Below are 17,334 nucleotides of genomic sequence, written 5' to 3'. Positions count from 1 at the left end.
AAAAATGAATTTCTAGTTTCAAGACACATTCATGGAGTTGGTCAGCAAAAGCTCTTTTTAATGTTTTCAAATTCAAACTTTTATATACACCATGTCCTCAAGTGCTGCTAATCTTGTATGACTGAACATAAAAAGCTAAAGTAACAAAATAATAGCTGCAAAAGTAACAAACTGCTGATTGACAAGAGTCATCATACTGCAATATGTAAGACTGTGCTGTAATCAATCACGATTCTCTGATGGCTCACTATCTGGATACATTTTCAAGTATTTCTCCACCATGCTGTCCAAATCATGCTTAATAGCACAGTTAGTATAGAACAGAGCCATGCTCTTGTTTCTGTGATGCACAGGTGTATCTTCCAGGTACGCTGCCAGTCGTTGTTTCGCAGTGATGCATTTGTCATTTGTCAGAGCAAAGACTGGCAGATGGTACAGGACTTTCAGGAGAGCACACACATTGGGGAAGAACTTCACATCAGACAGCTGAAGCGTGTCGTAGATGGTTGATGGCAGTACAGCGTCTTTAGTGCCATGCTTCCATTTGATCTTCCAGCAGTGCAACTCGGCAGGAAAGGTGTCTGGGTTCAGCAAGTCATCTTTATAAATGTCAACACTGGTCTCCTCTGCAGTGTTGAACTTCAACTGTCCCATGATGGCAGGGACAAGTGACAAGGACTTGAGGGCCTTCAGATGATTTTCAGAGAAAAGATCAGACAGCTCCTTAATCGCATGGCTGACCACTGGAAGGGTGACTTGCTCTTTATAGTAGATCTCAGGTTGGATTTCCTCACCAGACGTCGGTCGTTTTCTGAAGTACAGCCTGGGTACTTTCACTGGGATTTCAAGAGCTGCAGCCAGGTTAACCGCCTCCTCAAACCAGAACTCATGGTAGACCTCGATATTCTCGTAAACTTCATTCAGCGAATGAAGAACTGCAGTTAGACTGCTAGATGCGAAGAAGACCTCGTTCGTTTGGCCTTGCAGATTTTTACCAAAGGCTCTGGAGAAGGAAAGAGTGTTCTTCAGCACCACTAACGTCATGACAAATTCAAAATCGGCCAATGCCTCGGATATGACAAAGGCATTGTGTGCCACTTCATCGCTCCATTTGTGATCTTCATTATCATGGATGCTATCCATGCAAAGCAGGAGAGACTCCAGGAGGTCGACAGCTACTTCGAATGTATCATGCTGCTCGGTCCATTTCGAGCAACAGGCTCCTTTGAGGACATCGGCCTTTTCTTCGTTTCCCTGGTAGTAGATCAAAATAGCACTTTCCAGCTGATTTTGTAACAATGGTGACTTACTGAAAAATGCATCCAGCTTTTTCAGGGTAGACATGACGAGATGCACTCCTGTGAAGGTCATTGTGTTTGCCAGGCAGATGTTTAGAGAGCAACTGGAGCAAGGGGTGAGAACTGCTAGTGGGTGTAACTCAGCTATTCTGGCCACCACTGCTTTGACCTTCATAGCGGACACACCAGAACACAAATAGGCCTGTCCTCTGCAGAACTGCATGTCCAGGCCACATTTCTCAGTCACTTCACTAATAAGCCTCTTGGTGATAGCCTCCACGTCACCTTCAAAAGACAGAAACCCGACAAATTCTTCTCTGAGGCAGTTGGTCTTGTCCACAAAGCGTATGAACAATGGGAGACGGCTCTCTCCGCCTATCTCAACCAGGCTGTCTACAACCAATGAGAAGAAGCGTCCTTCTTTAACTTCAGCCAACATCTCTTCACGAATGCAGTTTTCAATCACTTCCAGCATCTGCTGCAATTGAGTAGAGGAGCAATACTCAAGGTTTACGGGCGACCCCTCGAATTTCTTTCTGAGGAATTCATCACCTGCGTTGATGCGGTACTCCAACAGTGCCTGGAAGTTGCTGGGAGTGAAGCTTTTGCTTCTGGGTTCTTTGTCAGAGTGCCCATGTAGAGGGATGTTCTGCATTCCCATCATCACAACAACATCAAACAAAGACTTGAGATACTCTTTATTCAGCATTTCTTCATCAATGACCTGAGGGCTGCTGTCAACCCCATCGCCATTTTTGCTCTCTTTGGTTGTTGCCTCACTATTTTCTTTCGTTGGCTCACTTTGGGAGTCAGCTGAAAATACAAAAAAACACAATATTTGTGTAAATTCACTAATTGTTTTGTATAGTGGGATTCATGTAAATAAATAGAATGTGTCAAAGAGCTTTATTAAAGCTTCTAAATAAAAATGCATTAAATAAAAAATCCCTCCAGATTACAGATTCAGCAAGCCGGGTATGTACATAATATGTGATACAATTATATCATGATATCTAAATAATTCTGAATCATAAAACAAATGAAAAAAAAAAACAACAACACAAAAACAACTCACCTTTACTCTTCTTCGCTTCAGGGGCATCCTTGTTTTCTGTCTGTTAGAAACGCACCAAATTCATTACTAAAACATTCACATTCAGTATTTACACATAATTGACATTTACCTTAAAAATGTTAAGAGACAGGTTTAATACAGTACAGTAACAACTCATCGATTAATACGGAGCAACTCTTACCTCATTATTCGACCGTTTGAGGGAAGGATTGTCAAATATGGTTGGTATCGCATTATCCTTCAGTACAGTCCTGAAAGGGCTCTAGATAATAATCAGAATAACATGCAATGCAGTATGTTAGAGATCATGTTATTTATTTATGAGAAGCTATAATGTCAGTTGTTTTACAATGCTATATTCAAATCTCTTACACGACAATTTTAAATTCTTGTATAGTTATTGTACTTTTCCTGTTTTTTAATATTAATATTTTCACTGAAATATATATCACACTGCAGGACTAAGTGAGCACAAACAGCACTTAAAATACACATTCCCTGATGCATAGCCAGTTTCTTATAATTTAAAGTATAATTTATATGAAGGAAAAGTACATTTAAAAATACAATAATTACATATGAACTACACAAAAAGATTAATAACAACTTACGGTTTTGGTTATCAAGTTAGGTTCAAAGTGTCTGGCACACAGTCTGTGGTATTTGTTCAGATGGTCTGGTGTTTTGTCTTTAAGGTCTGAGCGACTGCAATTTTCCACCCATTTCTTACACCTAGGGAACAAATATCTCATGAATGGTAGGCTGTTAGCATCTGCCATGGCACATTAAGTATTGTTATGTGAATATAGGATTATAATACTGTAACAGTGTATATTCTCTTTATTGTTTTTTTTAAATGTAATATACAATGTTATTGAGTCTAGCTGCTCATAATCCATAATGGGATCAATGTACGTTAGTTCATGTCTGACACATTTAACCAGAACTGCGTTTTATCAGACAGTTGGCCTAATAAACACACTTTCTTATCTTATTTAAACAATACAATTGCAAAATAAAACGGTGGTGCCTGGTAAACAACTCACGGTTATATAACAATACTATGTGCAGCATGTAAACATTACATATGGTGATTTTCAACTTCGCATTTGATCTATAGAGCAAGCTAACTGGCTCAATACAGTTCTGCACACAATGTCTGTAACGTACTGTAAAATAAATGTAGGTTAAGCACGAAATCGTCTATCGTCTGCATGATAAAGGGTAAGTTAGGTGGGGAAACGTGTATAATTTACCTCTCTGGGTCTCGTGGAAACCTAAAGAACGCCAGCACCGAATGAGTGCTGTTCCTGGAGCAGTTTAGCGCCGCGCAGAAATTAGGCATCGTGCGTTCACTCCGAGTCGAATCTTTAAGAGCGAATCACGTTCATTGGACTCACCGCGATGATACTCCGTTAATGAAGTTAAAAAATATATAGTTTTAAAGACTAATAAAGCGGGAAATTGATCGGCACTCTAGTGCTTTGTGTGGCCTGGAGGAGAAGCGCGTTGGAGTTCGTCTCCATCCCACAATGCTTTGCTCGCACACAGCGAGTTCAAATTCCCAGCCAATCAGCATGCGCTTACAGAAAGAAATTGGCGGCAGTTAGGGAGGAACCGTGGATATATTAGAAAAACAATTCTGTAAGCAATATTAAAGTAGTAGTTCAGCTAAGAATGGTAGATGTGTCATTTACTCAAATTATTTAAACATTTAGTATTATATATATATATATATATAAAATCACCCTTTCATTGCATTTCTTTACCATATACAGAAATGTTGTCATTAATCCTTAACTAGATGCATCAGACAGTAAAACCAATTTTCTGTTACACTGACACAATCAAACTGATATTTATATTGCACTGATAGATTCTTTATTAAGATGTCATACAGTCACTAGCTCAGTGATCACAATTATGTTTAAAATGCAACGTTAATCTTGCCATTAAAAAGACATGGTCACTAGTAAGGGATTAATTAAATCCTTTGATGAAAACAAGTCTAGTTAATTAAAAGAATTTACTGAAGGTTCAGAAAATGACATTTAAAAAGAAACTCTGAACATCTGAACAGTAGCAACAGAAAATTACAGTGAGAGAAAAGCGACACACATTCTTAGGTCTGGTCACTTTTCAAAACAAATGAACAACCAAAATCCTTTTTACATCAATGTCAATTTTTTTCACTTCAACTTCCAGGTTCACAAAATGAACAAAACAGTGTTGTTAAAATATTACAAAAAATAAAAATAAAAAACAAGGAGCTCTTCAAATATATATATAAACACACACATGCTGCATGAGCCTTGTTAGCATAGAAGAGAACGTTTTATAATAGTGCCTATTAATCAAATTACTGTCCTTAAACTGTTAAACCATTGCAGTTAAGAGATTATTTATTAGTCCAAATGCAACAGACACTTAAATATTAAAATAAGCTATTTTTAATAGTGTCACTTGGAATACTTAAAATCTAGGCGTTACAAATGCTCATAAATGTCCAATTTGAAAGTGACATCAACTTATACTGCTTAACTGCATATTTTTGCAAAGTCTTCAGACTGATCAGGCAGGTCTTCCAGTAGTGCTGGGTTTTTTCTGTAGATGTAAGCATTTGCATCTGCATCTTCCATCTGCACCAGTTCAGCCAATGAGGAGACGCAAGTATCGTGGTCATTCAGCATATCTGGCAGACGAGAGGACTTACGCTGGATTCGTGTCGATCGTCTAACAGGAGTCAGAAACTTGAGGTCTTTGATGGTGCTTTTGCGTCGCGAGCCACTGCCTGGTGCCGTTTCGCAATCAATTATCTTTTTTACACTATAGGATGAGAAAAGCAGATGAACACTCAAACTTCTTAGAAATGTATGTCTTTTCTACATACCGTTAAATTACTCCAAACTCACCTTTGCAGATATGGAGTCGTTTTCACATTGTATTTCACAATGGATGCCCCTGCCATCTTTGGAGTGGTGCTCTTCATCTCCTCATCACTTTCATCATCTTCACTCACAAATGGCTTCTTCTCCTTGGGTTCCTGATCATCCTTCTCATTCTTTATAATAGGTTTCTTAGTGTCTTCTGTAAGGTCACTTTCCGAGTCTTCCTCATTTCCCAGTTCCTCCTCTTTCAGAATTTCAAACACCTCATCCGTTTCCTGCTCCTCCACTTCCATTCTCTTCTCTGCCACCATGTCAGATTTGTCAGCATTTACACCTGTCGAGAATTGGCCAAAAAATACAAGCAATTTATAAAAATCACATAATGACTCAAAAAAAGAATGAATTGGTTTATTCTGGTAATATTAGTGTTAATTAGCAATTCCTGAATAAAGAATATGATGGAACTCACCATCTTCACATGATGAGGGCGTCTCCATCGCCTCCAATTTATCACACAAGTTCAACACCAACTGCATATTATATATAAACAAAACAGAAATTCCGATTAATAAGCAAATATCTCCGTCCGTCTATCTATCAGTTTCACAATTAAGACTCTCTTATGGTTCTTACCGACTCCATTTTTATCTCTGGGTCGACTGGCAAATCCATATCACTGTTGTCCAGCAAGTCTAGTGTGGTATTCATAATATTTCTTGATCTCCTAGAAAACACTGTTTTATTGTCAGGGACTTCGATATCATTAGTTTGGTTGTCAGTCTTCAATGCAGCAGTTGGTTTTACAGCCTCATTCTGGACGACAGGCTCAGACTGGGCACCAGTTGTGGCTTTGGGTCCAGTTTTAGGCTGCGGAGCTGGTTTTGGTTTTCTTGAAAAGGTTGCCGACTTTTCAGAGATCGGAGGCCTTTTCAGATTCTTTCCCTTAGATGCCAGCCACTCCGCAAGCTTTGCTCTGAAAGTAGAGTACAAATGAAACATTAGACAATCACATCAATATATTCCCTTCTATCAGCACATTGTCACACTTGTCCAGTTCAAATCAATCAGGTTATGTTTGATTCAAGTTTCTAAAATGCATAAACCAATGTTGAAAAGTCTGGTGTCTGTAAGATTTAGTTTTTTGGAAGTCTCAAGACTGCATTTATTTAAGGAAAAATGCAATAAAACAGTAATTTTTCAAAATACTACAATCTAAAACAACTTTTCTATTTTAGTTTAAGATGTAATTTACTCTTGTGTTGTCAAAGCTGATTTTTCAGTAGCATTACTCAAGTCTTCAGTGTCACATGATTTAACTTCAGAAATCATTCTAATATGCTGGATGGATGCTCAAGATAATATTTCTTGGACACATTTTCATTAATTATAACATGGTTTAAAACAGTTGTGAATAATATTATTTTTGTGGAAAGTGTGATAATTTTTTTAACAGTATTCTTTGAAGAATAATTTTTTGTAACATAGTAAATGTCTTTGACACTGGCTGAATAATGATAATAAACATATTAATCAAATAATTATAATAATCTTACTGACCCCAAACTATTTGATGATAATGTATTCAACTCACCTTCTCTCTTCAGCCGTCTCTATTTGTATTTTGTACTGGCTGACTGTACTTGTGACAGGCCTGCAGACTTTCTGTTCAGTGGTGGCTGTTTTAGGTTTCTCCTCCTTCACCGTCATCTCTTTCTTCGAAGCAATGGGTTTGCTGATGGCCAATCGTCCTGTAGCTAGAGGGGCTGACCTGGTAAGAGCACAAGCACCTGCTTGGGAGACAGTGCCTTGGACCTTCTGAGGAATGCGCCTATGGGAAACAGACTTCTGGACTGGTTTTTCAGTGGCATTAAGCTGGATATCAGAGACAGATTTCGGTCTAGATGACAAAGCAGAGTTTACTCTGGGTTTAGTGGACGCTGGCAGGGAAGTAACAGACTTGGACCGAACTTTTGGCAGTTCAGGTTTTGGTCTGGTCAAAACCGGCTTTGAAATAACCTTCTTTTCTGTGGTCTTCACATCAGCACTGGGTTTTCTGAAACAGTCGATTTTAGACTGTATTACACGACCCTTATACGTACCAGGTTTGGACTTCTGGGTGGCAGAGACAGTAGAAGGTGGTTTTTGAACTTCTTCCACAAGCTTTCTGTGTCTTACAGTTTCCTCTGTACGGAAGGCCTGGCTCAGTGTTTTACGTTTAGTAGGATAAGCATTAGTTTTGGTCTTCGGTCTAACATCCTTTTCCAGGTCTCTTGTTCCAGAGTCATCGTCCTTATTCTTTGACTGAAGGGGTGCAGATCTACAATTAACCTTTTGTTTTGATATAATACTGCTGGTAACTTGTTTTTTTGGGCCACATACTGGTTTAGTGTTTTCCTTGTTGCTCTGAATAGAAATAATAAAGGAGCAGAATTAAGCAAACTACATTTCAAGCTCACAGACACCTTGTACACATCTAAATGTGAGAAATAAATGTTTGAAATCTATAAAAGTCTGGTCTGCTTCACAAAATGCAATGATCACCTTTCTCACCACTGACTCCATTCTGTGTATCTCTAAAGGACAGCTCTTCAAAGATGATGATTTTGTCCTGCAGAACATCACATTGTTATAGCATTCAAACAAGCAAAAAAAGAAAATATGTCTCACAAATAAGCAAACTTTGCTTTATTTTGCACAAGCTGGGTGTGATTTTTGGGGGACCTTTATCTTAATGTGATGTGACAACAAACACATTTTTTAAATATATAAAATAGAAACCGGGATTGCAGCCAGACATACAAAAATACCTCATGTCGAACAAGATAATTCATATCCACTTGCTTTTATATCAGTAACGTTAGTAAACGAATCCGCGAGGAGTTCCCATTAGATTAACACGCTTCAAAACTATCCGAACCATGACAATACTCACAACAATTTGATCAAATTTGCCAAAACAGCATCTACTTACGTTAGCTACTGCTTCTTCAACCAGTCAGGTAAAACAAGTACAAATATCTGTTTAATAACTGAATTTGAAGAATAATTGTCCTCACATTCAAGCACAGGACAGCACTGAGCACACGCTCTTTCAAACAATTTTGAGTTCAGCGCGGCGAGCTGTCGGATTGGCGAAGACCGTTTGTAAGGCGCTCTAGCCTACGAATCGTATTGGCTGTTTCTGATCACGTGATTAAAGTTGAGTTGGCCTCTCCCCTTTTTACAGAACGCTGGGAGCAGCCTGTTTTGAACCAAAATAAAATTCCTCTCATAACTGCTCACTTTACGGTTGACGAACCCAGGCACCCTAAATTCCAGTCTAATGATATAATGTTTGATTTAATTTTAGATAGGCCTAGTCTTTGTAAGAAAATGTAATATTTTTTTTTGATAGCTCTAGTCACGGTTAGAAATTTTTAATTGTGAGTTTATATGAGAAAACAGTGTGTATGAACAGCTTAGTTATATATTTGATTTTGTCCGTACGAAATGTTTGAATTTATCTAAAAAATATTAATTTACTGTGATGAAAATAAAAGAAGTAGATTAGTAAAAAAGGTTTTGTTGGGTTTTTTTATGCCACAGGGTGCAAGTCAATGATAAGCATGTCATTGAAAATGTGCTAAACTCCAGCATACCTACAGAATGCAGTCCACAAGTTTGGACCATAGTTTGGACATTTTCCTGTGCATTTGTTCTCTCAAAAGGCCTCACATGCGGCAAGTGCATAGTAAATTACATTCAGCCACTAGATGGCAGAAGATTCCACCGTCTTAATGCTCTAAACCAGCTTATATTAGAAACCCATTTGAACAGTATGAATATGAAATGTGCCTGCATTTCAATGTGTGATAATGAGTAAATAAGGAGCTTATAGCTGTTAGGCTAAGACTCCAACTGTGATCTCAAATTGCTTCCCTTAAATTAATACAATATTTAATTCATGAGATATTCTGCTGACTGCATAATGTGTAGTCATTTCAGCCAGTTAAATATGACATTTATTTAAATAAAGAAGGGCAACTAATTTTACCTATGTGTCTGGACTCATTTCCTACAAACCAGAGGCAAGAGGGAACAAATTAAACTGGTTGGATGATCAAGCATAACTAACTTCTTGGTTATTCCATTTCCAGTAGCTGAAAAGCATTGTTTTCTTATTGGTTTACAGTAAGACTCAAAATGAACATGGATCTACTTAGCTATATATATAGCTAAGTAGATCCATGTTCATTTTGATCTATATATATATATATAGATCGAAAAAAGTTAAACGTGACCTACAGTTTCTAGTGTGAAGTACACTCTAAGAAATATCTGTTTATTAACAGTTGTATTACTGTATATTTTTAGTGCTGGGCGGTTTGACCAAAAATGTATATACCGTTTTTTTTTTTCAAAATTATACCGGTTTTCCGGTTTATGACGTTTTTTTATGCATAATCAGGTGTACAATATGGAAGCGTATGGGTAGCATAATTCAATTTGGGATGTAATATGCAAAATGACAATGCAATATGTAAAATGACAATGCATTTCTGTATTTACATTTACATTTTCCAATACCGTTGGTGCAACGTTTGGTGCAAAATGAAAATGAAAATTAAATTACATAATTTTAATTTGTCATTTCATACTCCAGTTTTAATATGTAAAATGATTACTAATTTTAACGCTTTATAAGTTGCAAAATTAAAATTAAAATGTATTTCAGAAATGATTAGATATGTATAACATGTTCAAGCAAAAACTGTGGCAAAATTATCATTTAAATGCTATTTTTCTTAAATGCATTAACACTCACAGTCAAGACACTTCGATGAAAATGCATTCCGAGCCGATCACGTGTCTGCCCCCTCCCGCCATGTCAATCACTGCGTGAACAAGGCGGGGCTTGCAGAAGGTCTAGGCCAGTGATTCTCAAATGGGGGTACGCGTACCCCCAGGGGTACGTTGCGGTACTGTAGGGGGTACGTGAGATTTATAAAAAATAAAATAAAAAATTAAATTAATAAATTTTAATAAATTAATTTAAAAGATACAAAATCATCCATGATTACGAAAATAAGTTTAATAAAATGTTAACCACATCTTTAAATAAAATATTTCTATTTTAAATGTGATTGTAAATACCTAACATTAAATCAGAGAAGAAGAATTTTTTAATCACGCCGAGCGGGAAATCAGTTGCTTAGCTGCTAAATAAACAGACATAAATGAAATCCTGGTTAAAACGTAGCACTACTACAGCGGAGAACAGGGAGGATGAAGAAAAAAAGAAAGCCAAATTGGAGCCAACAAAATACCGTCAATATCAGGAGGGGTATGTTTTGATGGGATTCACGGCAACAAACGGCAACCCTCCCCAAGCATTGTGTTTTTTCTGTGGGGAGAAACTAGCAAACAGCTCGATGAAACCGGCGCACCTGCAGAGACATCTCAACACCAAACATCAGTGTCATGTTGGAAAGCCACCTGATTTTTTCAAGAGAAAACTTGCTGAGTTTAGATCATCGCAGGAAACAATGCGAAAAATCTCCACAACATCAGCCAAAGCACTTCAGGCGTCATATGCGGTGTCACTGCTCGTGGCTAAAGCAAAAAAGCCGTTCACGATCGCTGAGGACCTGTTACTCCCAGCCGCCGTTGTATTAACTGAGACAATGCTGGACAAAAATGCCGCGGCTAAATTAAAAACGGTGCCTTTGTCTAATGACACCGTTTCCCGCAGAATAGATAGAATGGGAGCGGATATTGTTGAACAAGTTGTGGGAAAACTTGGCGAAGCATTTTCACTCCAGCTTGATGAGTCGACCGATGTCAGTGGCAAGGCACAGCTCATTGCGTTTGTGAGGTATGTGGATATTGACAACATTTATGAAAATGTACTTTTCTGCAAGAGCTTAGAGGGGAAAACAACGGGAGAGGACCTTTTTAATGTTGTGGATAATTTCTTCATTGAAAACGAGCTGGACTGGAGAAACTGCAAGAGTGTATGCACTGACGGAGCCGCGTCAATCACAGGCCGTGTTAAAGGGCTCATGACGCGTATTAGAAGTAAACATCCAGAAGTGCAGTGGAATCACTGTATCATACACAGGGAAGCACTGGCATCCAAAAATATAAGTCCTGTTTTGCATGACGTTTTGAATGACAGCATTAAAGTGATTAACTTTATTAAGTCAAGGCCACTCAATGCACGACTGTTTCACCGCCTTTGTGAGGACATGGGAGCAGAACACACGCAACTGCTGCTACACACAGAAGTGCGCTGGCTATCTCGAGGGAGAATACTGAGCAGGCTGCTGGAACTACGGGTGGAGGTGCACACCTTTTTGTCAGAGCAAAGATCTCCATATGCCACCCTGTTTGAAGATAAAGATTGGCTTGCAAAGCTGTGCTATCTGGCAGATATATTCAGTAAATTGAATGAGCTGAATGTGTGTCTTCAGGGCAAGGACACCCACGTTCTGAACCTGTATGATAAGGTGGGTGGTTTTCTGAAGAAAGCAGAGTTGTGGAAACGGGCATGTGTACAGGGGGATCTCACCTGCTTTTCTCAGGTGGATGCTTTCCTCTCCAGGGAAGATGTGGAGAGAGCACCAGTGAAGTCCATCATAGAGGAACATTTGGCCAACCTGATTGTGAGTTTTAACTCATACTTTCCTGATATGGAGGAGAAATCTGCACAGCTCAGTTGGGTGAGAAACCCATTTCTTTTGTCAGAAGAAAGCCGAAACAAGCTCCCTCTCTGTCACCAGGAAAAACTCTTGGATGTGTCATCTGACTATGGCCTACGGATGAAATATGAAAACTCCACTGTAACACAGTTTTGGGTGTGTGTAAAAAAGGAGTACCCTGAGCTGGGAGAAAAAGCTTTGCAGCAGCTACTGCCCTTTGGATCCACATATTTGTGTGAGGCCTCATTTTCTGCAATGACCGTGATCAAAACAAAGCAGAGAAACAGACTGGGCCTGGAAAAGAGTCTGATCACTGCTGTTTCCTCCCTACCACCGAGAATGAACAAGATCCTCAGTGAAGCACAAGCACATGTTTCGCACTAAATTATAAGTGTAACTTAGTTTGTTGTTTATTGTTACAAGTGTTTTTGAGCTAAAATGTTATACACATCATATATACATACACACACACACACACACACACGTATATATATATATATATATATATATATATATATATACACACAGTGTATATATATTATTTATATAGGTTTCTTTTATCAAACATGTTTGGGGCCAGTCAAGGGGTATACTTAAACTGCGTTAACAGTAAAGAAAATTAAAAGTACAACTTAGTTTGTTGTTTATTGTTACAAGTGTTTTTGAGCTAAAATGTTAAACACATCATATATACATACACACACACACACACACACACACATATATATATATATATATATATATATATATATATATATACAGTGTGTATATATATATATATATTATTTATATAGGTTTCTTTTATCAAACATGTTTGGGGCCAGTCAAGGGGGATAACTGCGTTATCAGTAAATATACATTGTTAATTATTGCAAATGTTTATTGCAAATGTTTTATTATTTACATTGTTTAATAAATCTCATAATGATGGCACATCACTACATCGTAGTCATAGCTTTTTTTTTCATCTCAAATAATTGGGGCCGGTCAGGGGGCACTTGGCTGAGAAAAAATTTGATAGGGGGTACGTTATTGAAAAAAGATTGAGAAGCACTGGTCTAGGCCCTGTCCCAAATCGCGCACTTCATGTGGACTTTCGGTCTCGTGGACTTGAAATGCGCGTGCTCGCCGAGTCTACGAGTCCGTAGGCCGTCCCATTCAGCATTTTAACGCTCCGAAGTGTGCTCAGCAGCGCCCCCTTTGTACCCCTGAAGCGGTCTTCCGCGAAGCCCGCATAGAAGCAGGCTCCACGCACTTCAACTACCCAGGAATCCTTGCGAAAGACCAATCAGACAACAGATGGGAGGATATTTCGCTCACGGACTGTAAACATGGCTGAGAAGAGAATATTTAATTGTAAAAGTATCAATGTTTTTTATGACATAGGCGTACATTTTACCAGTTGTTACTTACAGTTATACAAACATTATCGACCAGTTGATATCTCAAACATAATAATAGCGCGTTAAATAATACGATCGCATTATGATTCATTACATAAATAGAACCGAATGTCATGGCTTTATGAGTCATATAAACGTAGTATGAATATTGAAACCTATACATTTTTCTTAAACTCATTTTAATTTTGTGTTAAAATTTACTCAAATCTCAAGAAGAGGATTCAAGTGAGAGAACATGGACAAGACAGTTGGTCCGTGTACGTTTTGATCATTTTAGTTTATGGCTTTAATATTTCACTCGCACTTGTGGGCGGAGCTGAAACGCTGCTTTCATCTGATTGGTCGAATCGCTCCACCTTCAGCTCGGTCTTTTCATTCTTTCAGGCAGAATAAGAGTCAGTGCAAGTGTGACACTGTAATGTCTGAAACCACCACTCACTGTTAATTAGCATAATATTTGAATCAGATGTAGCTGGGCACATAATTCGTGCTGCTGCAACTTGCAAGAGACCCCGTTAAATTATTTCTAGGTTATAGTATTGTATAAATATTGTCCCACTGATAAAAACAGTGCAAATAGTTGATAATGTTACCACTGCCAATACAGAGTCCTGAGCATTGCAGGGAAATTCCACAAAAACAACATTTTGTGATTCAGATATGTCCGTGTCTTCACCTCTCTTTTAGGATGCCTTAGCAGAACTGCCAAGCAACCCGTGCATCATAGTTGTGGGTAAGGATATTCGTCTGCTCTTAAATATTTGAAAGTGCTGTTTATTTGTTTCATTGATAAAAAAAAAATGTATTGTCGTAATTTACATGTTTTGCAGATGAAGGAAGAAACTAAACATCAGAAATCACATCATCAGCTGTTCTCTGGTTGCTGTCAGCTATGTGTTCAGCCTCTTTTACGTGCTGAACATCATTTACCCCAAGGGAGCAACCCAGACTCTGGAATTTATCCAGAGGTAGGCCTATGTTTTGACAAAGTTCTTTGTCCATTTTATAGTATACTTAGTTTTGCAATGCCATGCCAAAGTGACATTATACATCTTTTGTGTTGCCACAGGAGCCTGCAGAATGTGGGTTTAAAGCAGAGAAAAGGGCACAAAACAGTACAACATCCCACCAAAACTGCTTTGATTCCTGTCGGACCTGAGTGACTTCCAGAATCCTTGCAAGATTTAAAGGTCATTACACAAACTCCTTTGTTACTCCCACTGTCTTATTCTGTTGAAATCTTGTACATTTGGCACAACTCTCTAAACTCAGCTGCTGGCTGAGACAAACCGGCCGCTCCTCTCTACCAGGTAATGTTACCTGCAGGCAGGAAATAACAGCAGAGAGAGAGAGAGAGAGAGAGAGAGAGGAGGAGGAAGGACTGATGCCCGAGTTCTTCATCCTTTTGCAAATGTTGGCCAGTATTGTGATGTCAGATATCGAGTTTGTATAGTGACTTTGCTATTGTAAACTTTATACGTTATAATTAAAATATGAAATTCTAGTCCTATTCTGAATTTAAAAACAACCACGGAGCTAATATGCACACCTTAGTGTTTGTTTATGTATGGCAAGTCATATCGTCATCTCAATATATCAATGTTATCGCACATCGCAGATTTTCAGACATCATGCAGGCTGTCCTTACACCCTTGCTTGCTTCATTCCTCATTTGGTCATTTGGTTGTTTGCTAGGATGGCTGAATGTGCGATGCAGTGAAAGACTTGGCTTAATTTAACTGAAGTCATAGATAAGGAGGAAGTGAAATGTCATTTATGTTCCAAGTTCATTTCTTGGGATACATGTTCAATGCTATTTAAAGTATCTCAGCATGATCCATTTGCTAATTAATATTTTGTTTTTGTTTTACAGCCGTAGAAGTAGCTTCTGGAACGGAGAGAAAGGAGTGTGGTGTGTTTGTGTATCTCAGTCTCAACAGGCATGCCACTGTAGTCCCATCACCAACTAGGCACTCAAAATGATGGAATTGTTCAATTGTGTTTTGTTCTTAATAGATCATTACATTTACTGTGATACAACAAACGTTTATAGTACAAACATGTTATTTGGCCGCTTATTGATTATTTTTCGCACAGTAGCTGTAGAATGTATCCCTTTTTCTCACTTAATCTAAAACAATGATTCAAAAAAATATATTTTTTGAGAGATGTCCCAATGTTGTTGTTTTATCTACACTTCTTTTCTGTTTAATACAACAGTGGTTTGACAAAATATTGGATATAAATAAATAATAATAAATGAATTAATATTTATCATTTTATGTAAAAGCATTTATTTCAGCTTAGAGAACAAAATATCACTGGGTCTATGACCAAACTGTACAAACACTCCGTATTGCATTACATTTCCAAGATGACACCTAGAGCTTTAGAAGGCCAACCCCTCACCTCCAGGGAAATGGGTCTATATTTCTGTTTGAAATGTTTACAACCAAGAGTTATTATGATTATAGGTACACTGTTAACTAACAGAAAAGTAAAATTTCTAATTGCCTAAATTCATAAGTTTTTTTTTCTTTTTTTTACTATAGATACACCATTAAATGACAGAAAGTAAATTTTTTTTACTATAAATATATCATTAAATTACATAAAGTGTAAAAAATGTTTTACTTTACGTGCAATGAATCTAGAATATATGAAAGTTTCACTTTTTGAAATATGTAAAAAAAAAAAAAACTTTTTCACGATATTCTAATTTTTTTTTAGATACACCTGTATATACACTAATGCTAGTTGCATACTAACAGACAATTTCTTTGACGGAAAATATTATTGCTGGTGTGGTGTCAAGATAAGAGATGGTAACTTCCCCTGCTTCTCCCTAAGGTTTACTCTGCAAATAACTACATTGCATTTAATCTAATGCAAAAAGCAGAATCCTTTATGATATCAATAACCAGAATTTATAAACTAACCATCTACTCAGCTTTCACCTTCATTTGTAACAGAATTTGAGTTCAAGATGCACATTAATAGCATCAGCTACTAGTCAATAAGATGGTCACAGTGTCAGATTTTGGTATTCTTTAATACTGTTTTATCAGATTTGGTGACCCTGCAAAACCAGAGAAGATTAGACATCATTAGAGTGAATTTGGGTAACATTAAAGCCATTCTGTGTGAAGCAGATGGACGTAATGTATTTTGATAGCTGCCGGGGATAATGTGAATATTAGGAAATATCTGAAAGACATCAGGCCATCTTATCCAAAGACTCATTTTCCTGATTCCAGACAATACAAGTGTAGAGAGAGTAAACAGTCCATCAAAATTATTGAAGTAAGAAGAATCACAGAGCAAAAGTGAGATGATCTTAACACATACAGACAGTTTGTTTTCCCTGAAGTCTGACAGATTCGTCTTGTCTTCGCTAAAAACCTGCCAAAGCAATAAATTTGTAAAAACTCCACCACGTGTAACATTGATTTTCTGTTGCCTTGCAGTTTTCTTTAATTGGCCTGTCTTTCTCAGTTTGACAGGTTTAGCGTAATTAACGGGAAACTGCATGAACTCTGCTCCAATCAGTCAAGTGTTAAACCAGGGTGAGGTTTGATGAAATGGTGTGATTATCAGTAACAGTTCATTCTCAGGCAGACATTTGCATTTCTAAAACAAATGCAAGGTTTGCTGATAGAGCTAAATGGGAACAGCAGATCGTCAATAACTTCTGATCAGCCTTTACACCTTCCCACAGCGTGGATCCCTGCAGTTTCACATTCCAGTGGCGGATACTTCAGCACTGCATCACCCTGTCAGAAATTAACACCAGGCAATCCATCATTCCAAAAGAGAAAGATACACGCAGGTTAAAAATACACAGATCATGCAGATCAGAAATGAAGTTTATGGAGTTTCTGTTAGAGCATTTCAATAAAAGGCATTACGAAAAACAAATGCACTAATAAACACCCTCAAAATGAACATTTTGAAAACGCAATCCTTTAAATATAAATGTTCATATATAAT

General features: G+C 37.7%; 2 protein-coding genes across 3 annotated transcripts; both read right to left on the bottom strand.

The window, feature by feature from the left end:
- Positions 1–37: 37 nt before the first annotated feature.
- On the bottom strand, positions 38–3,919 carry thap12a (THAP domain containing 12a). The gene is made up of 5 exons (XM_059538950.1): positions 3,630–3,919; positions 2,985–3,105; positions 2,555–2,635; positions 2,374–2,413; positions 38–2,111 (listed from the first exon to the last, which is right to left on the bottom strand). The coding sequence occupies exons 1-5, from the start codon at positions 3,716–3,718 to the stop codon at positions 223–225; spliced, it is 2,220 nt and encodes a 739-aa protein (XP_059394933.1). The 5' UTR covers positions 3,719–3,919; the 3' UTR covers positions 38–222.
- Positions 3,920–4,231: 312 nt separating this feature from the next.
- si:ch211-266i6.3 (cytoskeleton-associated protein 2) lies at positions 4,232–8,424 on the bottom strand. 2 transcript variants are annotated; one of them, XM_059538955.1, is made up of 7 exons: positions 8,233–8,418; positions 7,803–7,869; positions 6,853–7,664; positions 5,895–6,234; positions 5,731–5,791; positions 5,286–5,595; positions 4,232–5,199 (listed from the first exon to the last, which is right to left on the bottom strand). In XM_059538955.1, exons 2-7 carry the CDS (start codon positions 7,821–7,823, stop codon positions 4,911–4,913), a joined length of 1,833 nt encoding a protein of 610 aa, XP_059394938.1. In that variant the 5' UTR covers positions 7,824–7,869; positions 8,233–8,418; the 3' UTR covers positions 4,232–4,910. The 2 variants fall into 2 exon arrangements, with proteins under 2 accessions (XP_059394938.1, XP_059394939.1); XM_059538956.1 differs by having other exon boundaries at positions 5,062–5,189; positions 5,275–5,595; positions 8,233–8,424.
- Positions 8,425–17,334: the final 8,910 nt, after the last annotated feature.

Source organism: Carassius carassius, chromosome 45 (assembly GCF_963082965.1).
Source record: "Carassius carassius chromosome 45, fCarCar2.1, whole genome shotgun sequence".
Classification (NCBI taxonomy): Eukaryota; Metazoa; Chordata; class Actinopteri; order Cypriniformes; family Cyprinidae; genus Carassius; species Carassius carassius.
The sequence above is the reverse complement of the archived record's forward strand: the minus strand, read 5'-3'. Positions and strand labels throughout refer to the sequence as shown.

What these genes read in the sequence shown, in the direction of transcription:
- si:ch211-266i6.3 (XM_059538955.1), bottom strand. Translation starts at nt 7,823, where the DNA reads ATGGAGTCAGTGGTGAGAAAG. An exon ending in CAGAGATAAAAATGGAGTCG is followed by an intron (nt 5,792 to 5,894) that starts GTAAGAACCATA and finishes TATAATATGCAG; the next exon opens with TTGGTGTTGAACTTGTGTGA. An exon ending in ACGACTCCATATCTGCAAAG is followed by an intron (nt 5,200 to 5,285) that starts GTGAGTTTGGAG and finishes CTCATCCTATAG; the next exon opens with TGTAAAAAAGATAATTGATT.
- thap12a (XM_059538950.1), bottom strand. Translation starts at nt 3,718, where the DNA reads ATGCCTAATTTCTGCGCGGCGCTAAACTGCTCCAGGAACAGCACTCAT. An exon ending in CTAACTTGATAACCAAAACC is followed by an intron (nt 2,636 to 2,984) that starts GTAAGTTGTTAT and finishes ATTATTATCTAG; the next exon opens with AGCCCTTTCAGGACTGTACT. An exon ending in TGAAGCGAAGAAGAGTAAAG is followed by an intron (nt 2,112 to 2,373) that starts GTGAGTTGTTTT and finishes TTGTATTTTCAG; the next exon opens with CTGACTCCCAAAGTGAGCCA.